Here is a 25893-nt window from a genome sequence, read left to right on the forward strand (position 1 = left end):
TCTTTCTTTCTTTTCTTTTTTCTTTCTTTCTCTTTCTTTCTTTCTTTTTCTTTCTTTCTTCCTTTCTTCCTGTCTTTCTGTCTTTCTTTCTGTCTTTCTTTCTTTCTTTCCTTCTCTCTTTCTCGCTTTTTTCTTTCTTTCTTTTTCTTTTCCTTCCTTCCTTCCTTCCTTCCTTCCTTCCTTCCTTCCTTCCTTCCTTCCTTTCTTTCTTTCTTTCTTTCTTTCTTTCTTTCTTTCTTTCTTTCTTTCTTTCTTTCTTTCTTTCTTTCTTTTCTTTCTCTCTCTCTCTCTCTTTCTCTCTTTCTTTCTTCTTTCTTTCCTTTCTCAGTTTCACCCTTGCCACCCAGGCTGGAGTGCAAGGGCATGATCTTGGCTCACTGTGCAACCTCTGCTTCCTGGATTCAAGCAATTCTCCTGCCTCAGCTTCCCGAGTAGCTGGGAGTACAGATGCCTGCCACCACGCAGAGCTAATATTTTGTATTTTTAGTAGAGATGGGGTTCCACATAGAGCTAATGTTTTATATTTTTAGAGATGGGGTTTCACCATGTTGGCCAGGCTGTTCTCGAACTCCTGACCTCGGTGATCCACCCCCCCCCCCCAACAGCCTCCCAAAGTACTAGGATTACAGGCGTGAGCCACCGCTCCCGGCTGTACCAGGGTTTTACATTGAGTTTCTTGCCAAGTGTGACTTCCAATAACAACCCCCCTGCACTTTTCTCAGGACCGGAAAGCTCAGGCAGCCCAGGGTGAATAAAAGCCTGAGTAGTGCAGTCAGCACAGAGGGTGGTGGCCACAAGGTGGGCAGCAGCAGGGATGGGCATTGTGAGGCCTTGGGTGGGGCTGTGGGGCTGGACATTGTGAGTCAATAGCCTGGCCTGGCTGTTTCCTGGTAACCAGGTGACATGGGAAGCTTTGTGGTTATAGGCATCAGCCAGGGCCAGCAGCCCTCAGTCGGTAGCTAGGAGTAGGAGGAGGAGGAGCTCCGACTGTGCTGTGTCCCAGCAGTTTTTGTGCCTCTCAGCACTTGTCGTGTGTTTCTTTTTGAAGTAAAACAGCAGATCCCCGACCTCATAGAACAGCTAGTTTGGGAGGTAGTGACAAAGTAAGGGCTGAGGCCCCAGATCTGCCTGGAGTCAGGCTGCTTCTACAAGTGCTGTGCCAGCTTCAGTAGTGTGGCTGCTCGGGCAGCACCGTTTCAGTTTCATCAAAGGCTCAGGCAGGAGTGGAGAGGCGTGTAGATATCCCATGGGGAATATATTGACCTCTGGTGTGTGCCCCAAAGTCAGTTCCATCTGTGGCTGGCACAGGGGGAAGGTAGCATCCAGTTATGAATCTGATATTTATGAGGCTGTGGCTGCTACAAAATCAGCATCCACTACTGTAGAGCCTGGCAAGCTGGATGTGGGAGCCACGGAGGGCCGCGACCTGCAGCACATCAGCAACCAAAAGATGCCCACAGGTAAAAATGCCATGGGTGCCATTTACTCCCTGGCACACTGTGGCCACCCTCACCCCCTTCCCATAGCCTCATCCCCAGAGACATCCTCAGCTGCCAGCTCCCTCCTGCCCATAGCCAGCTTTCCCAGGTCTAGGCATGGGGAACAAAGGTTGGCTCTGCCTCTTGTCTTAGACACTGAGGCTTTTTTGATCTAATCTCTTCCTTTTCTCAATGAAAATTCAAATACCCCAGTTTTGGAGTCCCCATCCCATTCTCCAGCCTTGCTTATCCAGCTGGTTTGGTACCTAAATGAAGGAACAGGTAAGGACCAGATTGTTTCTTTTCTCCCATCCCTTTAGGTAGCTCATAATTGGGCTAATTCAGTCCCAAATATTTGGATTTGTTTGTTTGTTTTAGATGGAGTCTCACTCTTGTTGCCCAGGCTGGAGTGCAGTGGCGTGATCTTGGCTCACTGCCACCTCTGCCTCCTGGGTTCAAGCGATTCTCCTGCCTCAGCCTCCTGAGTAGCTAGGACTACAGGTGCGTGTCACCTCACCTGGCTAATATTTTTGTATTTTTAGTTCCGGCGGGTTTCACCATGTTAGCCAGGATGGTCTCTACTTCCAGACCTTGTGATCCACCTGCCTCAGCCATCCAAAGTGCTGCGATTACACGCGTGAGCCACCATGCCAGGCCAGAGATTTCTTAAATTCAAAATTCAAAATGATTGTTTTATTTTTTTTGAGACAAGGCCTCACTTTGTCATCCAAGAGTGCATTGGTGCAATCACAGCTCACTGCAACCCTGACCTCCTCAGGTTCAGGTGTTCCCCCCACCTCAGGCTCCCAAGTAACTGGCACTAAGGCATCATGTCAAGCTAATTTTTCTATTTTTTTTTTTTGTTGTTGTTGTTGAGATGGGGTTTCACCATGTTGCCCAGGCTCGGTTCACTTTTAATAGTAAAGGACACCTCAAATGTTTAGATATTTGCCTTCAGTTTGGGCAATTATGAGTATAGCTATTAAAAACCTTGCTGTGTCTTGTTTGGAAACATAATTTTTATTTATTTATTTTTATTATTATACTTTAAGTTCTAGGGTACATGTGCACAACGTGCAGGTTTGTTACATACGTTTACATGTGCCATGTTGGTGTGCTGTACCCATTAACTCATCATTTACATTAGGTATATCTCCTAATGCTATCCCTCCCCCTTGTCCCCTCCCCACAATAGGCCCCAGTGTGTGATGTTCCCCTTCCTGTGTCCAAGTGATCTCATTGTTCAATTCCCACCTATGAGTGAGAACATGCGGTATTCGGTTTTCTGTTCTTGTGATAGTTTGCTGAGAATGATGGTTTCCAGCTGTATCCATGTCCCTACAAAGGACACACATTCATCCTTTTTTATGACTGCATAGTATTCCATGGTGTATATGTGCTACATTTTCTTAATCCAGTCTGTCACTGATGGACATTTGGGTTGATTCCAAGTCTTTGCTATTGTGAATAGTGCTGCAGTAAACATACGTGTGCATGTGTCTTTATAGCAGCATGATTTATAATCCTTTGGGTATATACCCAGTAATGGGATGGCTGGGTCAAATGGTATTTCTAGTTCTAGATCCTTGAGGAATCGCCACACTGTTTTCCACAATGGTTGAACTAGTTTACAGTCCCACCAACAGTGTAAAAGTGTGGAAACATAATTTTTAAAATGTAACTAAGGGAATACTTAGGATTGTGATTACTTGCTTATATGATAAGACCAGGTTTTTCTTTGTAAGAATTTTGGGGCTGGGCACGGTGGCTCATGCCTGTAATCCCAGCACTTTGGGAAGCTAAGGCAGGCAGATCACGAGGTCAGGAGATCAAGACCATTCTGGCCAACATGGTGAGACCCCGGCTCTACTAAAAATGCAAAAACTAGCAGGGCGTGTAATCCCAGCTACTTGGGAGGCTGAGACAGGAGAATCGCTTGAACCAGGGAGTCAGAGGTTGCAGTGAGCCAAGATCACACCACTGCACTCCAGGATGGTGACAGAGCAAGACTGTGTTGCAAAAAAAAAAAAAAAAAAAAAAAAAAAAAGAATTTTGGTAGAATTTTTTTTCCAGTGAAACCATATGAATATACTTTTTTGGATTTTCCTTTTTTCAAAAGATTATTAATTATTGATTCAATTTTTAAAATAAATATAGGCCTATTCAAATGATCTATTTTTTCCCAGAAGACTTTTGGTCTTCTAAAATAGATAAAAAGGAGTTAGCTCATTTCATCTAATGGATCAAATTGTGGGCATAGATGTGTTCAGAATATTCCTTTATTATTGTTTGATTTAACTCCTCTTCAATTGATACTATTAGTACATTGTAACATCTTTCTTTCATCTGTGGGTAGCCAAGGTAGAGGTTTATCAATGTTACTGATGTTTCCAAAGAACTGGCTTTTTGTTTTGTTGATTTTCTCAGATGATTTCCTGTTTTCTATTCCATTGATTTCTGCAATCATTGTTTTTTTTTTTTTTTTTTTTTTTTTTTTTTTTTTTTTTTGAGACGGAGTCTCACTCTGCTGCCCAGGTTGGAGTGCAGTGGCCGGATCTCAGCTCACTGCAAGCTCCGCCTCCCGGGTTTACGCCATTCTACTGCCTCAGCCTCCCAAGTAGCTGGGACTACAGGCGCCCATCACCTCGCCTGGCTAGTTTTTTGTATTTTTTCAGTAGAGACAGGGTTTCATCGTGTTAGCCAGGATGGTCTCGATCTCCTGACCTCGTGATCCGCCTGTCTCGGTCTCCCAAAGTGCTGGGATTACAGGCTTGAGCCACTGTGCCTGGCCTCAATCATTGTTTTTTAAGTTTAGATTATGAATCTACATTTTTCTCATTATTGACACCGCATCATGAATGTAGCTCACTAAATTCAATTTCACTAAAATGTACACTAAATAACTAAAATAATATGTATGTTTCACCCAATTTAAAAAGTAAAACAAGATAGATGATAAATGTAGTAGCAGGATATGTAAATCCAGAGAATTAAATGGTCTTGTAACATTTTGAAAAATGAGGGGATTGGCCTGGACCTTCAAATGGGCAGAAGGTGTGATGACACGGTCTCACTGAACCATACAGTGCCTTTCTGTATTCTTCATTTCTTTAAACACGAATATTTCACATTGGTTAGGTTGCCCTAGCTAGAAAGCCAGGCTCTTTCTTTCTGCTCCTCTCCTCTGCCTTCCTTCCACACCAAGGAGAATGGTCCAGCAGCAACTCAGTTCATGCTTGTCCACCACCCACCTGTATACACTCCAGCCTCAGTCCCCACATCCCCCAAGGCTTCTTGTGGGATATCTCACCAGCACCAATGCACTGACTGTCACCCTATGTTCTGCTAGCTCCTGTTCCAGACCTGGCGGAATGTGACCTTGATATTGTGGAGGAGATGTTACCTGAAATGGTAAGATGCACTCCTTCACCTGGAAGAAAAATGTTTTTTTGTTTTTGTTTGTTTGTTTTTTTCTGGGGCTTCTTCCCTTATTAATGAAATGAAGATATAAAAATCTCACCATGTACATAACAGATGAGTAAGATAATATTCTAGGTTGGGGGGAATATCAAGCGAATATCATTTTTGATTGCCATGGTCAGTCAAGCCTCAGTTGATCATGGACTGTAGCCACCAGCCATTTGAGTTTATGACCAATTGAGGCCTGATTGACGATGACAGTGAAAAATGACAGCATCACCTACAAACTGTCTGGTAGTGAGCATATTTCTTAGTAGCAACTTTTTCTTCTTGAAAAATAATTTTGTATTTGCCAGCCAACTTGGAGAAATCCATTGCCTTTTCCACAAACATTTTCTATGCTTTACCTGGGGGCCAGTGACTTGATTACTGTTTGACATGTGGTTTCCTAATGTCACCAAGTGAATAAAAGACCTGTGCAAACGGGACCCAGCATGACTGGATCCTTATGGCGTTTTCTTTTCTCCTATTGCAGATGGACTATACAGCCCAAAATTCCAACCGTACGTATTTTTTTATTATTAAAAAAAGCTTTATTGAGACATAGTTGACATGCAAAACAATTCACCCATTTAAAGTGGGTGATTCAGTGTTGTTTTGTTTTGTTTTGAGAGACTCAGTGTTTTTACTGTATTTGCAGGGTTGTGCAACCATTGTTACAATCCCATTTTAGAACCTTCTCATTCCCCCTCAGAGAAACCCCATATCCGTTAGTAGTCAGTCCTCTCTCTTTCCAACCCCCACACCTCTGTTCCTGGGCAGCCACTCATCTACTTTCTATCTCTGTAGATTTGCTCTCACTGAATCATACAGTGCCTTTCTGTGTTAAGTGGCTCTTAATGTTAATATTTCACATTGGTTAGGTTGCCCTAGCTACAAAGCCAAGGCTCTTCCATTTCTTTCTGTTCCTCCCCTTTGCCTTCCTTCCACACCAAGGAGAATGGTCCAGCAGCAGCTCAGTCCATGCTTGTCAACCACCCACCTCCATACACTCCAGCCCCGGTTCACATCCCCCAAGGCTCCTTGTGGGATTCCTCAGCAGCACCAATGCACTGACTGTCACTCGTATGTTCTCCTAGCTCCTGTTCCAGACCTGGAGGAGTGTGACCTTGATATTCTGGAAAATAAGATGTTACCTGACATGGTAAGATGCATTCTTTCATCTGGAAGAGAAATGTTCTTTTTCTGAGGCTTCTTCCCTTATTAATGAAATGAAGATATAAAAATCTGACCACGTACATAACAGATGACTAAGACAATTTTCTTGGTGAGGGGAATATGAAGCGAATACATCTTTGATTGCCATTGTCAATCAAGCCTCAGTTGGTCGTGGACTCTAGCGACCAGCCATTTGAGTTTATGACCAACTGAGGCCTGATTGATGATGACAGTAAAAAATGACAGCATCACCTACAAACTATCTGGTAGTGAGCATATTTCTTAGTAGCAACTTTTTCTTCTTGAAAAATAATTTTGTATTTGCCAGCCAACTTGGACTTGCAAATATTCCATGAAAACCCATTGCCTTTTCCACAAGCATTCTCTATGCTTTACTTGGGGGCCAGTGACTTGATTACTGTTTGACATGTGGTTTTCTAATGTCACAAAGCGAATAAAAGACCTGTGCAAACGGGACCCAGCATGATTGGATGCTTATGGCATTTTCTTTCTCCTATTGCAGATGGACTATACAGCCCAAAATTCCAACTGTAAGTATTATTTTATTATTAAAAAAAGCTTTATTGAGACATAGTTAACATGCAAAACAATTCACTCATTTCAAGTGGGTGATTCAGTGTTTTTACTATATTTCCAGGGTTGTGCAACCATTGTTACAATCTCATTTTAGAACCTTTTCATTCCCCCTCAAATAAACCTCATATCCATTAGTAGTTATTCCTCTCTTTTCCCCAACCTCCCTACACCTCTGGCCCTAGGAAGCCACTCATCTACTTTCTATTGCAGTAGATTTGCCTACTCTGGCTATTTCTTTTTTTTTTTTTTTTGGTTCTTTTTTTTTTTTGTTTAAGTTCTGAGATACATGTGAGGATGTACAGTTTTGTTACATGGGTAAAAGTGTGCCGTGGTGGTTTGCTGCACCTGTCAACCCATCACCTAGGTGTGAAGCTCTGTGTGCATTAGCTGTTTATCCAGATGCTCTCCCTTCCCCATCCCGACAGACCCTAGTGTGTGTTGTTCTCCTCTCTAACACTGTGCATATTCTAAGACCACTCCCTTGCTGATGACAAATCTAAGTGATGGGTCGCGGGGGACTCTCTTGCCTGCTTTTGTCTGGAGAGCCTGCCTGGCTTCCGGTTCCTGATAAGAGTGAGGACCTGGAGTGCAGTGTGAGGAACAGATGGCTCAGTGAAGAACTGTGACCATCCACCAGAGTCCCTAGAAACAGCCGTATCATTTAGATGGTGTGGGTTTGTGTGCAGGAGGGTTGGGAGGTAGCTAGGGGTGAATCCATGCGTAGTGAGTGTGAGTGTGTTTGTAAATGTGTGTTTCTCCAAAAAATGTGGCCCCCATGCCCAGCACAGTACAAATGTCACTTTTCTTGAATTCCTGGCCTATGTGGTCCTCTCACCTCAGCCTCCAGAGTCATGTCTTCTAATAAAAAGGAAGAAAAAAAACTTCAGCACCACCATACACTTTACATAAATGACCTCTTTCCTCCCTCACCACAGCTGTACCTGAAGGTCAGTTTAATATCCCTACTCCTTAGCTGGAGAGAGTGCAGAAAGGAGTGAACCCAGATTCTGACCTCCTGAATGGAGGAGGCAAAAGTGAACCCAGAAATGGGTCCCAGTGTTGATGGTCTGTATTACTCAACTGTGTCATCACCCAGGCTTGGTGACAGGACCCCACACCAGGGAGCTCCAGCACCTGTGTGTGCCCCTGGAACTGTGTGGCCTATAAGCTGCCAAACTTTGCCCATCATCAAATGGGGCCCCAGTGGTCACAAAACCCTGGGCAGCAAAAAGTACAGGGAACAATAGACGTTTACATGGACATTACTGTGAAATACACATAGAAAGCCCACAGGCTTCTGGTCAGTTCACAGATGCTGAGAAGTGTAAGGGATCATGTAGAACAGTGCAGGTCAACATCTGTCAGTGCTGGGCTCATTCCTCAACACTTGGTCAAAGCAGGGAAGGATCAGGAAGATATTGCATTGTATTTAATAACAGGACTACCTCAGGCCTTAGAAATGCTCCAATCCATGGCTGAGCACAGTGGCTCACACCTGTAATCCCAGCACTTTGGGAGGCTGAGGCAGCGGATTGCCTGAGGTCATGAGTTTAAGTGAGCCGAGATCGACCCACTGCACTCCAGCCTGAGCGAGACTCCATCTCAAAAAAAAAAAAAAAAAAAAAAGAAAGAAAAGAAAAGAAAAAAGGAAAAAAGAAAGGGAAGAGCCGAGGAGAAATATCACAGGATTAGTACTCATATCTCTGAGACCCCTTCTGAGTAGGAGTGAGCAGGATCTGGCCTTCCTGTCTGCCGAGAGCATGGTGTGGACATCATCCTGAATGCCTCAAGAATGGAGTTTCATTGCTTTCTCTTGTCTTCTCCATCTCTTGGTGCGATGATGGCAGTGACACCAGCAGAAATTGGTGAGGAGGCAGAACAGGAATCAGGTCCCCACTTCTCTGACACAGAGCAGACAGGACACAAGTCAGCAGGGATGGACTTCAGGGTCAGGAGAGACACAGACAGGTCCCAGGCCTGATCTTCCTGGGGCTGGAACAGATGAGTTTTTCTTTTTCACCTCTTCTGGAAGCCACTTGAGGAATGGTCCTTGAGGAGACACTGTTGACCAAGGGTTGTCTGGCCCAGAAATGTGTGTGTGTGTTTTGTTTTGTTTTGTTTTGTTTGTTTGTTTTGAGATAGAGTCTCACTCTGTCACCCCGGCTGGAGTGCAGTGGCACGATCTCAGCTCTCGGCATCCTCCACCTCCCAGGTTCAGGTGATTCTCCTGCCTCAACCTGCTGAGTAGCTGGAATTAGAGGCAGGCACCACCACACCCAGCTAGTTTTTATATTTGTAGTATAGTTGGGGTTTCTCCATGTTGGCCAGGATGGTCTCGAATTCCTGACATCAGATGACCCACACGCCTCAGCCTCCCAAAGTGCTGGGATTACACGTATGAGCCACTGTGCCTGGCTGAAATGTGTTTCAACTGGACAGACCCCCTAGCACTGGGCCTGTAGCTGCAGCACTCCCGAGTAGCAGGGGAGGTGGGGAGGGACACGAGTTCCAGTGCACCAGGAGCTCAGCAAAGGGATGGGGACTGATTCCAGAGTCCAGCTCATCCTTGCAACTCTTCTGTGGAATCCAGAACACGTCAGTTTCCACTTATTTTATAGAAGGTTTGGAATCTCAGTGTCAAACTCTGTGTTGTGTCTTCCCACAGGGTGGATAGAGGAACCCTGGCTATGGGTGTTTCCTGCCAGGGCAGTGACTGTGTCTTCCTCATTAGTCCTTACCCCAGAGCTCAGTCCTGGGGAGAACATGTTAGGCCCCATGGGCACCGTAGTGAACACATCCCTGGCACGAGTTCTAGGTCAGCCCTGGGCTGGGATCTAGCACACATGTGGAAATGTTCCCTTCTCAGCCTGTCCAGTCTGTTGAGCCCTACACCAATCCTGGAGCCTGCCCCAGCTTCTGAGTCAGGGTCCCTGGGGATGAGGTTGAGCTCCTGAGGACAGTGAGGTGCCCCTGCCCCTCGGCTCCTGCTGCTCTGATCCTGTCTAGACAGGGTGTGCAGGGCCACGGTCTTCCCATGTCCATGAGCGCCCCCTGCTGGAATCCTTCTGGACCTGGATGTTGTCCTCATTGTTGTCATATCCCCAGGCCCACACAGTGACTGGCCCTTGTGTAGATGCCCAGAAAGTTACCATAAATGTATGGTAGGAGCAGAGCTGCAAACTGTTTCGCTAGAAAACACTAGGGGAGGGGAGTCATGTCTTCCTCATGTCTGGATCTCCTGTGCCGTCTAATGTTCTCAGTCATACATGTGCCTCCTCATAAATACATTTAAATATTTACAATTAAAAGTTCAGGGCCAGGCGTGGTGGCTCACACCTGTAATTTCAGCACTTTGGGAGGCCAGGGAGGGTGGATCACCTGAGGTTAGGAGTTCGAGACCAGCCTGGCCAACATGGTGAAACCCCGTTTCTACTAAAAATGCAAAAATTAGCCAGGTGTGGTGGCGCACGCTTGTAATCCCAGCTACTCAGGAGACTGAGGCAGGAGAATTGCCTGAATCCAGGAGGCAGAGGTTGCAGTGAACCAAGATCATGCCATTTTGCTCCGGCCTGGGCAGCAAGAGTGAAACTCCATCTTGAAAAAAAAAAAAAAAAATTCAGAACCTCATCACAACAGCCACCATGCAATGGCCCAGCAGCTTTCTGTTCATGCAGCGGAGAGATTTCCATCCCCGCAGAATGCTCTTTCACATCTGCTATGAGCCTGGCTGAGGGGCCGATTGTTGGACTCCCCTAACTCAAAGCGTGCACATCAAAGTGGGAATCTCAGGGCTGTGAGATTGGAGGCGAGACCTATAATGGGCCAGTTGAAGGAAAAAGCTGAAACGTGGTTCCTTCAGTTCCTGTTTCTCACTTGAAGGCTGGCGAGTGTGAGCGATGCCTTTCTAGAGACCTCTGATGCCACAGAGCCCAGGGAGAGTCTGACAACACCGAGGGAAGGGCAGAGTGATCTCGTGTAACCCAGTGTGGCCTCACCTGGAGTAGGAGGGTGGGCGAGTTGCTCTCTGGAATAACTTCTTGTGGAGTTTTTGTTTCTAATGATTGGCCAATGGACACTGTCCATGAGGGCAGCTACAGTGAGGCAGACCTGCAGGTGGAGAATGATACTCTAGGAGGATCTCTGGGGGCAGTTGGGTGACACCTGTTATTTTGGAACCTAGGAAAAGGGTGAGGAAGTCAGAATCAAAGGAAATATGTGTAGAAGTCTGATTTGTTCCTTTTGTATTTTAATAAGATAGAGGTGAGACAATTTGTGTCCATGGGCTTTGTGTGCTGTGTTTGTAACCATTTTTTTCTTGCTCTGGTGTTTAATGGTTATCTTTCCAGAAGACCAGTTTGTCTTGTCTATGTCACAGCAAACATCGAAGCCTTGATTTTTGATTGGTTAATATCTTCTGGGACTTGGGAATGCAAGAGTCTTATTAGGTCCAGGCACTGACTAAGATGCGAGGTATCTGGTGAGACTCCCTCATGCTCACCACTTGAACATAGTTGTTTCTCTGAGATGGTCTCAGAATCTTCAGTCCCACGCTCCATATGCCACATCCAGCAAAACTCCCTGAGGGACTCAGTCTCCAACCACCAGGGCACTGACATTAACTCTGTGTCCTTTTAGGTTCCCCTGAGGACAGCCTGAGTTTAAAATCTCTACCACCAAGTGAGGAAGACAATGATGACGCCCAGGTAAGACCCTCTTTCCTTGTCTTCTAAGGAAATGTTGCTTTCCTGATGTGAGAAACAAACTCACCCATCCACACCCAAAGAATGAACTCAGAGGCCTGCAGAACAGAGAAAGTGAGACTTTTAATGATGGTCTTGCAAGATCAGGTGTCTGATGGGCAGACACACCCAGAACAATTTCAACAAGCGATTTATCCCCTAGTGTGCAGGACTGTCTCCTTGTTTCTCATAGGCTGAGTACTATGGGGTCATAATCTTCCCAGATCGCATATTGATTATTGGTTAGGAGCTTTAGGTATTTTTTATTTAGGGTTGTCTTACTGCATTTTGTTGCAGCCCACAATGCATTGCCATCCTAGTCAGCTCAGGGGTTCTTCAAGTGTTTGACTTATGACCTAAGTAGCTGGGCAGGCTAATAAGAACAGACAAAGCGAGCTATTTTGCAGGCTAGTAAAATTTCAACTTTGACTAAACTTTGTTCAAGTGATGGGAACTAAGTGGAGAGGAGGGGGGCCCAACAAGCAGGCCTTGCCTATCCAAGCCGGAGCCTGGCGTATCCTATTTCTGTGCTTTGCTGACCTAAACAGGTTCAAGGCACTTTGTTTTAAATATGGACCACTGTATACTTTATTTCCTTCACCTGATTTCTTTCATTCTCAATTAACTTTGATATAAGAATATGATGAGGAACATAAAGTATAACATACACAATAGTCCTTGTTGGGATGGAGTTCAGTGGGAACGTCTTCCCATGTAATACATGACACGCTAGGTTGTTTTTGAAGGACAGCATCCATCATCAACTGTAATGCAGAGGCATTTTCCTCCACAGTAGTTTTTCTCCTTGGATTAGGCCTTGTACATTTACCAGTCTAAATCAATCAAACATAAATTCTGTGGGAAAAGCTCTTGTTTTTTCCACAGGTGTCCTCTACGCTAGAATGTTTGGTCTTTGACCCTTGACTCAACCACTGTTTCACAGCTAGTTTTCTGAAGTCATCAACAGACTAACAGATCTGTGTAAAGGGGTGCAGCAGAATTGATCTGAAACTCATAGCATCTTCTTTTGTCTCATTGCAGATTTTACCATCACATGTCCAGGGTATGTACCTTCAACTAACTCACTTTCTGAGAAACAAACTTCCTGGCTTTAATATATAGAAACTTTAATCTGGGTTTCTGTATTTGCTTTCACCAGACCTTAATATTGGGGGTTTGGTGAGAGCAAATTATTTTGCAAGTGTATAACTATGACCAGAGGGGCTGTAGAAATGTGTGTGAACCCAGAGGACCAACCAGGAGATTTTGTGTGAGCCAGTGTGTCTTCACCTGGAGTAGGAGAAGTGAGTGCAGCTCTCACTGACTTATCCTGATGTTGGTGGTTCTAAAGAGTGGATTCTGGAGAATCTCAGCAGGGAAGAGGATGCCTTTCCAGGTAGGTAACAAGACATCAGATGGGATCTAATAAAACAGCATTTCCAGGAACTTTAGGTTATACCTGTTGCTTGGGAGGCTGAGGAGGGTGTAGAAAGAGAAAAAGAAAAAGTAAATATAAGCAGAGTTTATTCTTTTCAGAGTTTAATGTCATCATGGTGAGAAGTACTATGTTTATGGACTATTGAGTATCCTGTGTTTTTGATCACCTCTTCTCTATTATTTAAAGATGAACTTGCTGAGAACAACTGCTCTTTTCTGCCTGTGCCACTGCAAAATGTCAGAGCTTTTAGTTTGGGACACAGTTCTGTCACAGGCAGTTACTTAATCCTGGAGACAGTATTCTTCCACGGTCTGCCCAGATGCATAGGAGAAGTGGATCCTCACCTTATGAACTGTTGGGTTTCATGGCAGCACATTCATTTGTCTGTCCTTGCTGTTTACCTCTGGTATCAAGACATCTCCCTGGGCGCAGAGGACAGAATGAAAAATTACTCTGGGCTCATTGCAAAAGCTCCAGTGTCTTGGAAATGAAGGGAAAAGCACAACCTTGAGCACATTGTCAGCATTCCATTTCTTTTTTTTTTTTTTTTTTTTTTGAGACGGAGTCTCACGCTGTTGTCCAGGCTGGAGTGCAGTGGCGCGATCTCGGCTCACTGCAAGCTCTGCCTCCTGGGTTCACGCCATTCTCCTGCCTCAGCCTCCTGAGTAGCTAGGACTACAGGCGCCCGCCACCGCGCCCGGCTAATTTTTTGTATTTTTAGTAGAGACGGGGTTTCACTGTGGTCTCGATCTCCTGACCTTGTGATCCGCCCGCCTTGGCCTCCCAAAGTGCTGGGATTACAGGCTTGAGCCACCGCGCCCGGCCAGCATTCCATTTCTTCATTTGAATGAGAACATGCAGTTTTACCATCATTTGTGGAAGAGGCTTTCCTTTCCCCATTGTGTATTCTTGGCACCTCTGTTGAAGATCAGCTGACTCTGTGTGTGCATTTAATTCGGAGCTCTCTATTCTATATCTGTGATACTTATGAGTGCCCCCACGCTAGAAGCATGCTGTCTGAATTTCTCTGTTTTTTGTAGATTTCAATCTCATGAATGTGCTTCCTCCAACACTTTTTCAATGTTACCATGGTTATTTGAGGCACATAAAAATCCATTAAAGTCTTAGGATTAATTTTTCCATTTCTGCACAGATGGCTGTTACCAGTTTGATAGTAATTGTTGTGAGTCTGTAGATGATTTGTGTAGTATTGTGTGTTAGTCAGGTTTGGTCTTCCTATCCATGAATATGAGATGCCTTTCAACTTCTTTGTATCTTCTTTACTTTCTAGAATCTTTATGTTGATAGCTGATAAGTTAGGTTTAACATGACTGACATACATTTGTGATTTATTTTTCATTATTATTATTTTTTGAGACAGAGTCTCACTCTGTCACCACATTGGGGTGCAGTAACATGCTGTCCACTCACTGCAACCTGTGGCTCCAGGTTCAAGTGATTCTCTTGCCTTAGCCTGCTCAGTAGCTGGGACTATAGGGATGAGGCACCATGCCCAGCTAATTTTTAAATTTTTATTAGAGACATGGTTTTATAATGTTGGCCAGGGTTGTCTCGATCTCCTGACCTAGTGATCTGCCCACCTCGGCCTCCCAAAGTGCTGGCATTATAGGCATGAGCCTCCACACCTGGCCAAATTTGTGATTTTTTTATACCAATATTTTGTATGTCTGAATAGGCATCAAATAAAAAATTTTTATGTAAGCTAGTTAATGAAAAAAATCACATCTGTACTCATGGACATTTTTTCATGAATGTGTACATTTCTATTGTTATACATTTTCCTCATTTCAGTAGATAATGCATATTTGAACCTGGAAGCTTATCCTCATGGCAGAAAGTGTTCAGAGTCATGTCTCTCAGCTTCACTGGTGTAGGTAGAGCAGACTGTGTGAGTTTATCCTGTTTGAATGAAGCCTGATCCCTAAGGAATCTCCTCAGGGAGAGTGACACAGGAGCTGCTGAAGCCCCGATCACAGGGGCCCTTTCGGGTGTGTGCACACACCATGGTTCCAGAAGACGACTTACAAAGAGGAAATCATGACTATTTTTTATTGTAACATTTTAATATTTAATTTTAAAAATGTTCTCTATGAAAAAGAATGTGTGGTTAATACAATAGAGTAATTTGGGTGAAATTGAGTCCATTTTACTAATAAAATAGGCTTTTAATCAAGTAAATCCTTTAAAACAGAAGCTAAATGTAGTACCAGCGTAATTGGATCCTACTGTACTGACAGGGTCTTGAATACATTAAGAAAATGCTGTTTGTTTAGAAGAGTTTCAAAACATTTGAGAGGGAGGAAGGCACTCTTCCATTGACCCTTAGTGTGTGCTTTAGTTCCATTTGGGGTTGACTCTTTTGTGTTGCTGCCTGATGCCTCTAGTACAAGGCCAAGGCCTTCATGTCTCCTGTCTTTCCTGCTCCCCTCGTCTACCATCCCTCTTCCACTCAGGGGAATAGCCCAGCCTCAACTCAGTCCATGCTTGTTAATCAACCACCTCCATACACCACATCCAGCAAAGCTCCCTGAGTGACTCAGTCACAAACCACCAGTGCACGGATCTTTCCTCTGTGTCCTTCCAGCTTCTCCTGAGGACAACCTGAGTTTTGTGAGCCTATCACGAAATGAAGATTATGATGGCGGTGGTGATGATGATGATGATGATGATGATGATGATGATGATGCCCAGGTAAGACCACCTTTGTCATCTAAGGAAATGTTGGTTTTCTGATGTGAGAAATAAACTCAGCAGTCAAAACCCAAAGAATAGACTCAGGGAGCTGAAAAACAGCAAAAGTGAGATTTTTCCTTTCCTTTTCCTTTTCCTTTCCTTTCCTTCCTTTTCCTTTCTTCTCTCTCTCTCTCTCTCTTTCTTGTTTGCTTGCTTTCTCCTTTTCTTTCTTCTCGGTCAGTTAGCCAAGCTGGAGTGCAGTGGTGCGATCTTGGCTCACTGCAACCTCCATCTCCTGGCCTCAATCAATTCTCCTGCCTCAGCTTCCCGAGTAGCTGGGATTACAGGCATGTGTCTCCATGCCCAGCTAATTTTTGTATTCTTAGCAGAGACAAAGTTTCACCATGTTGGCCAGGGTGGTCTTAAACTCCTGACCTCAGGTAATCCATGCACCTCGGCCCCCTGAAGTGCTGGGATTACAGGCGTGAGCCACCCTGCCTGGCCGAAAGTGAGATTTTCAATGACAGTGTTGCAAGAGCTGGTGTCTGATGGGCAGACACACCCAGCACAGTTTCAACAAGCAATTTATGCTCTAGTGTGAAGGCCCGTCCCCTGGTTCCTCATAGGCTGAGTACTGTGAGGTCACAATCTTCCCAGGTGTTGCCTATTGATAGTTGGGGAGGGGCTTTAGGTATTTTTCTAGGGTTGTCTTACTGCATTTTGTTGAAGCCCACAATGCATTGCCAAGCTAGTCAGCTCAGGGTCTCTTCAAGTATTTGACTTACGACCTAAGGAGCTGGGCAGGCTGATAAGAACAGACAAAACGAGCTATTTTTCAGCCTAGTAAACCTTCATCTTAGACTAAACTTCTTTGGTTGAAGTGAGGGTAACTAAGTGGGAAGGAGAGGGGGGCACCAAACAAGCAGGCATTGCCCATCCAAGCAGGAGCCTGGCATATCCTATTTCTTCTGTACTTTGCTGACCTCAACTGGTTCAATGTACTTTGTGTTAAAAATAGATCACTGTATACATATTTCCTTCACCTGATTTCTTTCCTTCTCAATTAATTTTGATATAAAAATGTGACAAGGCACATTATGTACAACATACACAATTCTCTTTGTGAGGGTGGAGTTCAGTCTGAGTTTCTTTTCATCTAATACATGACACACTGGGATGGTTTTGAAGGACAACATCCATCACCAGCTGTAATGCAGATGCATTTTCCTCCATACCAGTTTTTCTCCTTGGATTAGACCTTGTGCATTTACCAATCTAAATCAACCTCAAACATAAATTATGTGGGAAAAGCTCTTGTCTTTTCCACATGTATCCTCTCAGCTAGAATGTTTTGTCTTTGACTTTGACTCGACAACTGTTTCACAAGTAGTTTTCTGAAGTCATCAAGAGACTAACAGATCTGTGTAAAGGGGTGCAGCAGAATTGATCTGATCCTTATAGCATCTTCTTTTGTCTCGTTGCAGATTTTACCATCACGTGTCCGGGGTACGTACCTTCAACTAACTCACTTTCTGAGAAACAAATTTGATGGCTTTAGTATATAGAAACCTTAATCTGGGTTCCTGTTTAAAAAATTGGGGGTCTGGTGACAGCAAATGATTTTGCAAGTGTATAGTTATGAGCAGAGGGCTGTGGAAATGTGTGTGAACCCAGAGGACCAACCAGGAGATTTTGTGTGAGCCAGTGTGTCTTCACCTGGAGTAGGAGAAGTGAGTACAGCTCTCTCACTGACTTATCCTGATGTTGGTGGTTCTAAAGAGTGGATTCTGGGCCTGGCGCAGTGGCTCATGCCTGTAATCCCAGCACTTTGGGAGGCCGCGGTGGGCGGATCACGAGGTCAGGAAATCGAGACCATCCTGGCTAACATGGTGAAACCCCATCTCTACTAAATATACAAAAATTAGCCAGGCGTGGTGGCAGGTGTCTGTAGTCCCAGCCACTTGGGAGGCTGAGGCAGGAGAATGGCGTGAACTTGGGAGGCAGAGCTTGCAGTGAGCTGAGATCGCGCCACTGCACTCCAGCCTGGGTGACAGAGTGAGACTTCATCTCAAAAAAAAAAAAAAAAAAAAAAAAGAGTGGATTCTGGAGAATCTCAGCAGGGAAGAGGATGCCTTTCCAGGTAGGCAACAAGACTTCAGATGGGATCTAATAAAACAGCATTTCCAGCAACCTTCAGGTTATACCTGCTGCTTCGGAGGCTGAGGGAGGGTTTAGAAAGAGAAAAAGAAAAAGTAAATATAAGCTGAGTTTATTTTCAGAGTTTAATGTCATCATGGTGACAAGTACTATGTTTATGGGCTTTTGAGTATCCTGTGTTTTCAATCACTTCTTTTGTATTATTTAAAGATGATTTTTCTGAGAACACCTGCTCTTTTCTGCCTGTGCCACTGCAAAATATCAGAGCCTTTGGTTTGGGACACAGTTCTGTCACAGGCAGTTACTTAATCCTGGAGACAATTCTTCTGCGGTGTGCCCAGATGCATAGGAGAAATGGATCCTCACCTTATGAACTGTTAGGTTTCATGGCAGCACGTTCATTTGTCTGTCCTTGCTGTTTACCTCTGGTATGAAGACATCTCCCTGGGCAGGGAGGACAGAATGAAAAATCACTCTGGGCTCACTGCAAAAGCTCCAGTGTCTTGGAAATGGAGGGAGAAGCATAACCTCGAGCACACTGTCAGCATTCCATTTCTTCATTTCAATAAGAATATGCAGTTTTACCATCATTTGTAGAAGAGGCTTTCCTTTCCCCGTTGTGTATTCTTGGCATCTTTGTTGAAGATCAGCTGACTCTGTGTGTGTGCATTTAATTCTGGGCTCTCGATTCTATATCTATGGTACTTATGGGTGCCCCCACGCTAGAAACATGCTGTCTGAATTTCTCTGTTTTTTCCTTTTCTGTAGATTTCAATCTCATGAATGTGTATCCTCTAACAGTATTCTTTTTCAATGTTACCATGGTTATTTGAGGCACATAAAAATTCATTAAAGTCTTAGGATTATCTTTTCCATTTCTGCACAGATGGCTGTTACAAGTTTGATAGCAGTTGTTGTTAGTCTGTAGATGATTTGTGTAGTACTGTGGTTAGTCATGTTTAGTCTTCCTATCCATGAATATGGGATGCCTTTCAACTTCTTTTTTTTTTTTTTTTTTTTTTTTTTTTGAGACGGAGTCTTGCTCTGTCGCCCAAGCTGGAGTGCAGTGGCGCGATCCTGGCTCACTGCAAGCTCCGCCTCCTGGGTTCATGCCATTCTCCTGCCCCAGCCTCCCGAGTAGCCGGGACCACAGGCGCCCGCCACTGCGCCCAGCTCATTTTTTTTGTATTTTTAGTAGAGACGGGGTTTCACCGTGGTCTCGATCTCCTGACCTTGTGATCCGCCCGCCTCGGCCTGCCAAAGTGCTGGGATCACAGGCGTGAGCCACCGCGCCCGGCCTCAACTTCTTTGTATCTTCTTTACTTTCTAGAATCTTTATGTTGACAGCTAATAAGTTAGATTTAGCATGACTAATATAAGTTTGTGATTTTTTTTTTTTTTGAGATGGAATCTCACTCTGTCACCATACTGCGGGTGCAGTGATGTGCTGCCTGCTCACAGCCACCTCCCTCTCCCAGGTTCAAGTGATTCTCCTACCTTACCCTCCAAGTAGCTGAGACTAATGGCATGTGGCACCGTGCCCAGCTATTTTTTTTTTCTTTTTTCTTTTTTTTAGCAGAGGTGTTGTTTTACTATATTGGCCAGGATGGTCTCGATCTCTTGACCTCATGATCTTCCCACCTCGGCCTCCCAAGGTGCTGCAATAACAGGCATGAGCCACCGCACCTGGCCAAATTTGTGATTTGTTATACCAATATTTTGTGTCTGAATGAATAGGCATCAAATAAAAAAAATTTATGTAAGCTAGTTAACCAAAAATCACCCCGTACTCATGGACATTTTTTCATGAATGTGTTCATTTCTGTTGGTATACATTTCCTCATTTCAGTAATTAATGTATTTTTGAACCTGGAAACTTATCCTCATGGCAGAAAGTGTTCAGTCACATCTCTCAGCTTCACTGGTGTAGGTAGAGCAGGGTCTGTAAACTTGGCCTGTTTGAATAAAGCCTGATCTTTAGGGACTCTCCTCAGGGAGAGTGACACAGAGCTGCTGAAGCCCCTGATCACAGGGGCCCAATAGGTTTTGTTCACACACCCTGGTTCCAGAAGACTTACAAAGAGGAAATCATGACTATTTTTAATTGTAGCATTTTAATATTTATTTTTAAAAATGCTCTTTATGAAAAAGAATGTGTCATTAATAGAATAATTTGGGTAAAATTGAATCCATTTTATCAATAAAATAGGCTTTTAATTATGTAATAAATCCTTTAAAACAGATGTTAAATATAATACCATCATAAGTGGATCCTACTGTACTGGCATGGTCTTGAATATGTTAAGAAAATACTGTTTGTTTAGAAGAGTTTCAAAACATTTGAGAGGGAAGAAGGCACTCTTCCATTGACCATTAGTGTGTATTTTAGTTGCATTTTGGCTTGACTCTTTGTATTTCTGCATGATGCCTCTAGTACAAGGCCAAGGCCTCCATGTCTCGTGTCTTTGCTGCTCCCCTCCTCTGCCATCCCTCTTCCACTCAGCAGAATAGCCCAGAATCAACGCAGTCCATGCTTGTTAATCAACCACCTGCATACACCACATCCAGCAAAGCTCCCAGAGTGACTCACAGTCACAAACACCCAGGGCACTGATCTTTCCTCTGTGTTCTTCTAGCTTCTCCTGAGGACAACCCGAGTTTAGTAAGCCTACCACGAAGTGAAGATGGTGATTGTGATGATGATGATGAGGATGATGATGATACCCAGGTAAGATCACCTTTCTTTGTCTTTTAAGGAAATGTTGGTTTTCTGATGTGAGAAACAAACTCACCAGTCCAAATCCAAAGAATAGACTCAGGGAGCTGAAAAATAGAAGAAGTGAGATTTCTTTCTTCTTTTCTTTTCTTTTTTCTTTTCTTTCTTTTTCTTTCTTTCTCTCTCTCTCTCTCTCTCTCTCTCTCTCTCTCGTCTCTCTCTCTCTCTCTCTTTTTTCTTTTTCTTTTTAAGATAGAATCTCACTCAGTTAGCCAGGCTGGAGTGCAGTGGTGCAATGTCGGCTGAGTGCAAACTTCTGGCCTCAATAAATTCTTATGCCTCAACCTTCTGAGTAGCTGGGATTACAGGCATGTGTCCCCATGCCAGCTAATTTTTGCATTCTTAGTAGAGACGGTGTTTCACCATGTTAGCCAGGCTGGTCTCAAACTCCTAGCCTTAGGTAATCAGCCCACCTTAGCCTCCAGAAGTGCTGGAATTACAGGCATGAGCCTCCATGGCTGGCCGAAAGTGAGACCTTTAGTGACAGTGTTGCCAGATCCGGTGTCTGATGGGCAGACACACCCAGCACAGTTTCCACAAGCAATTTATCCCCTAGTGTGCAGGTCCCTCCCCTGGTTCCTCATAGGCTGAGTACTGTGGAGTCACAATCTTCCCGGGTGTTGCCTATTGATTGTTGTGGAGGGGCTTGAGACATTTTTCTAGGGTTGTCTTACTGCATATTTTTGCAGCCCACAATGCATTACCATCCTAGTCAGCTCAGGGTTCTTCAAGTATTTGACTTATGACCTAAGTAGCTGGGCAGGCTGATAAGAACAGACAAAGTGAGCAATTTGTAGGCTAGTGAAGTTTCATCTTAGACTAATCTTATTTGGTTGAAGCGAGGGCAACTAAGTAGGGAGGAGGTGGGCCCTGAACATGCAGGCATTGCCTCTCCAAACAGGAGCCTAGTATATCCTATTTCTTCTGTACTTTGCTGAACTAAACAGGTTCAAGGTACTTTGTCTTAAAAATGGACCACTGTGGCCAGTCACGGTGGCTCACGCCTATAATCCCAGCACTTTGGGAGGCCGAGGCGGGCAGATCATGAGGTCAGGAGATCGAGACCATCCTGGCTAACATGGTGAAACCCCGTCTCTACTAAAACTACAAAAATTAGCTGGGCGAGGTGGCAGGCGCCTGTAGTCCCAGCTACTAGGTAGGCTGAGGCAGGAGAATGGCGAGAACCCAGGACGCGCAGCTTGCAGTGAGCCGAGATCACGCCACTGCACTGCAGCCTGGGTTACAGGGCAAGACTCCGTCTCAAAAACAAACAAACAAACAAAAAAACAAAACAAACAAACAAAAAAACACCACTGTATACATTATTTCCTTCACGATTTCCTTCATTTTCAATTAATTTTGATATAAAAATATGACAAGGCACATTATGTACAACATACACAATTCTCTTTGTGAGGGTGGAGTTCGGTCTGAGTTTCTTTTCATCTCATACATGACACACTAGGGTGTTTTGAGGACAGCGTCCATCACCAGCTGTAATGCAGAGGCGTTTTCCTCCACACCAGTTTTTCTCCTTGGATTAGGCCTTGTGCATTTACCAACCTAAATCAACCTCAAAGAAATTCTGTGGGGAAAGCTCTTGTCTTTTCCACACGTGTCCTCTCTGCTAGAATGTTTGGTCTTTGACCCTTGATTCAACCACTGTTTCACAACTAGTTTTCTGAAGTCAACAAGAGACTAACAGGTCTGTGTAAGGGGTGCAGCAGAATTGATCTGATCCTCATAGCATCTTTTTTCTCGTTGCAGATTTTACCATCACGTGTCCAGGGTACGTACCTTGAACTAACTCACTTTCTGAGAAACAAACTTGCTGGCTTTAATATATACAAACCTTAATCTGGGTTCCTGTTAAAAAATATTGGGGGTCTGGTGAGAGCAAATGATTTTGCAAGTGTATAGCTACGAGCAGAGGGGCTGTAGAAATGTGTGTGAACCCAGAGCACCAACCAGGAGATTTTGTGTGAGCCAGTGTGTCTTCACCTGGAGTAGGAGAAGTGAGTGCAGCTCTCACTGACTTATCCTGATGTTGGTGGTTCTAAAGAGTGGATTCTGGAGAATCTCAGCAGGGAAGAGGATGCCTTTCCAGGTAGGTAACAAGACTTTCAGGTGGGGTCTAATAAAACAGCGTTTCCAGGAGCCTTCATGTTATACCTGCTGCTTGGGAGACTGAGGGTTTAGAAAGAGAAAAAGTAAATATACGTCGAGTTTGCTCTTTTCAGAGTTTAATGTCATCATTGTGAGAAGTATTATGTTTATGGGCTTTTGAGTATCCTGTGTTTTCAATCACCTCTTCTTGCTTTATTATTTAAAGATGATTTTTCTGAGAACACCTGCTCTTTTCTGCCTCTGCCACTGCAAAATGTCAGAGCCTTTGGTTTGGGACACAGTTCTGTCACAGGCAGTTACTTAATCCTGGAGGCCGAATTCTTCTGCGGTGTGCCCACATGCATAGGAGAAATGGATCCTCACCTTATGAACTGTTGGGTTTCATGGCAGGACATTCATTTGTCTGTCCTTGCTATTTACCTCTGGTATCAAGACATCTCCCTGGGCGCGGAGGACAGAATGAAAATCACTCTGGGCTCATTGCAAAAGCTTCAGTATCTTGGAAATGGAGAGAGAAGCACAACCTCGAGCACACTGTCAGCATTCCATTTCTTCATTTGAATGAGAATATGCAGTTTTACTATCATTTGTGGAAGAGGCTTTCCTTTCCCCATTGTGTATTCTTGGCACCTTTCTTGAAGATCAGCTGACTCTGTATGTGTGCATTTAATTCTGGGCTCTCTATACCTGTGATACTTATGGTGCCCCCACGCTAGAAGCATGCTGTCTCAGTTTCTCTCTTTTTTTTTATTGTAGATTTCAATCTCATGAATGTGCATCCTGCAACACTATTCTTTTTCAATGTTACCATGGTTATTTGAGGCACATAAAAATTCATTAAAGTCTTAGGAATGTCTTCCATTGCTGCACACATGGCTATTACCAGTTTGACAGCAGTTATTTTTAATCTGTAGATCATTTGTGTAGTATTGTGTTAGTCATGTTTAGTCTTCATATCCATGAATACGGGATGCCTTTCAACTTATTTGTACCCTCTTTACTTTCTGGAATCTTTATGTTGACAGCTAATAAGTTAGATTTAACATGACTAATATAAATTTGTGGTTTTTTCTTTTTGAGATGGAGTTTCACTCTGTCACCATACTGGGGTGCAGTGATGGGCTCTCGCTCACAGCAACCTCCCCATCCCAGGTTCAAGTGATTCTCCTGCCTTAGCCTTCCAAGTAGCTGAGAGTACAGGCCTGTGCCACCATGCCCAGCTAATTTTTAAATTTTTATTTTTAGTAGAAACGTGGTTTTACCATGGTGGCCCGGGTGGTCCCAATCTCTTGACCTCGTGATCTTCCTACCTCGGCCTCCCATGTGCTGGAATAACAGGCATGAGCCACCGTGCCTGGCCAAATTTGTGATTTGTTATACGAATATTTTGTATGTCTGAATGAATAGGCATCAAATAAAAAAAATTTGTGTAAGCTGGTTAACCAAAAAATCACCCCTGTACTCACGGACACTTTTTCAAGAATGTGTTCATTTCTACTGGTATACATTTCCTCATTTCAGTAACTAATGTATATTTAAACCTGGAAACTTATCCTCATGGCAGAAAAGTGTTCAGAGTCATGTCTCTCAGCTTCATTGTAGGTAGAACAGGATCTGTGAGCTTGGCCCATTTGAATGAAGCCTGATACTTCAGGCATCTCCTCAGGGAGAGTGACACAGAGCTGCTGAAGCCCCTGATTACAGGAGCCAGTAGGCTTTTCACACACACCGTGGTTCCAGAAGAAGACTTACAAAGAGGAAATCATGACTATTGTTTTGTTTTATTTATTTCTTCGAGACAGAGTCTCACTCTGTCGCCCAGGCTGCAGTGCAGTGGTGTGATCTCGGCTCACTGCAAGCTCTGCCTCCCAGGTTCAAGCCATTCTCCTGCCTTAGCCTCGCAAGTAGTTGGGACTATAAGTGCCCGCCACCATGCCCAGCTAATTTTTTGTATTTTCAGTAGAGATGGGGTTTCACCATGTTAGCCAGGATAGTCTCGATCTCCTGACTTCGTGATCCGCCTGCCTTGGCCCCCGAAAGTGCTGGGATTACAGGCGTGAGCCACCGCACCTGGCCAATCATGACTATTTTTAATTGTAGCATTTTAAAATTTAACTTTTATCTTTATGAAAAGAATGTGTGACTAATAGAATAATTTGGGTACAATTGAATCCATTTTACCAATAAAGTAAGCTTTTAATTAAGTAATAAATCCTTTAAAAGAGATGCTAAATGTAGTAGCAACATAATTGGATCCTAGTGTACTGATATGGTCTTGAATATGTTAAGAAAATGTTGTTTGTTAGAAGAGTTTCAAGACATTTCAGAAGGAGGAAGGCACTCTTCCATTAACCCTTAGTGTGTGTTTTTGTTCCATTTTGGGTTGACTGTTTTGTGTTGCTGCATGATGCCTCTAGTACAAGGCCAAGGCCTCCATGTCTCCTGTCTTTGCTGCTCCCCTCCTCTGCCATCCCTCTTCCACTCAGGGGAATAGCCCAGCATCAACGCAGTCCATGCTTGTTAACCAGCTCCATACACCACATCCAGCAAAGCTCGGAGTGACTCACAGTCACAAACAACCAGGGCACTGATCTTTTCTCTGTGTCCTTCCAGGTTCTTCTGAGTACAACCTGAGTTTAGTGAGCCCACCACCAAGTGAAGATTATGATTGTGATGATAATGAGGATGATGATGATGTCCAGGTAAGACCACCTTTCTTTGTCTTCTAAGGAAATGTTGGTTTTCTGATGTGAGAAACAAACTCACCAGTCCAAACCCAAAGAACAGACTCATGGAGCTGAAAAACAGCAAAGTGAGATTTTCTTTCCTTTTTTTTTTTTTTTTTGAGACAGAGTCTCGCTCAGCTGGCCAGGCTGGAGTGCAGTGGTGCAATCTCAACTCAGTGCAACCTCCATCTCCTGGTTTCAATCAATTCTCCTGCCTCAGCCTCCCGAGTAGCTGGAATCGCAACATGTGTCCCCATGTCCCCATGCCAATTTTTGTATTCTTAGTAGAGACGGGGTTTCACCATGTTGGCCAGGCTGGTCTCGAACTCCTGACCTCAGGTAATCTACCCCCCTCGGCCTCCTGAAGTGCTGGGATTACAAGCATGAGCCGCCGCGCCTGGCCAAAAGTGAGACTTTTAATGACAGTGTTGCAAGATCCGGTGCACTGTGCCTGGCCAAAAGTAAGACTTTTAATGACAGTGTTGCAAGATTCGGTGTCTGAGGAGCAGACACCCCCAGCAGA

At 44.1% G+C, this 25893-nt stretch overlaps 1 protein-coding gene across 2 annotated transcripts in view; it reads left to right on the top strand.

The window, feature by feature from the left end:
* The first annotated feature begins 1246 nt into the window (after nucleotides 1–1246).
* LOC102117445 (aspartate-rich protein 1-like) overlaps nucleotides 1247–25893 on the top strand; it is a 268201-nt gene continuing 243554 nt past the window's right edge. Inside the window, exons 1-6 of one of the 2 annotated variants that reach the window (XM_045362330.2) lie at nucleotides 1247–1460; nucleotides 11349–11416; nucleotides 12494–12515; nucleotides 15496–15602; nucleotides 17069–17090; nucleotides 18628–18988. In XM_045362330.2, coding sequence (XP_045218265.2) covers nucleotides 1247–1460; nucleotides 11349–11416; nucleotides 12494–12515; nucleotides 15496–15602; nucleotides 17069–17090; nucleotides 18628–18662 — 468 coding nt within the window. In that variant the 3' untranslated portion in view covers nucleotides 18663–18988. Of the gene's footprint in view, nucleotides 1461–11348; nucleotides 11417–12490; nucleotides 12516–15495; nucleotides 15603–17068; nucleotides 17091–18627; nucleotides 18989–25893 lie in introns of those variants that run through there. The other variant, XR_010578421.2, reaches the window with a different exon arrangement.

The sequence above is a fragment of the Macaca fascicularis genome, chromosome 10 (assembly GCF_037993035.2).
Source record: "Macaca fascicularis isolate 582-1 chromosome 10, T2T-MFA8v1.1".
Classification (NCBI taxonomy): Eukaryota; Metazoa; Chordata; class Mammalia; order Primates; family Cercopithecidae; genus Macaca; species Macaca fascicularis.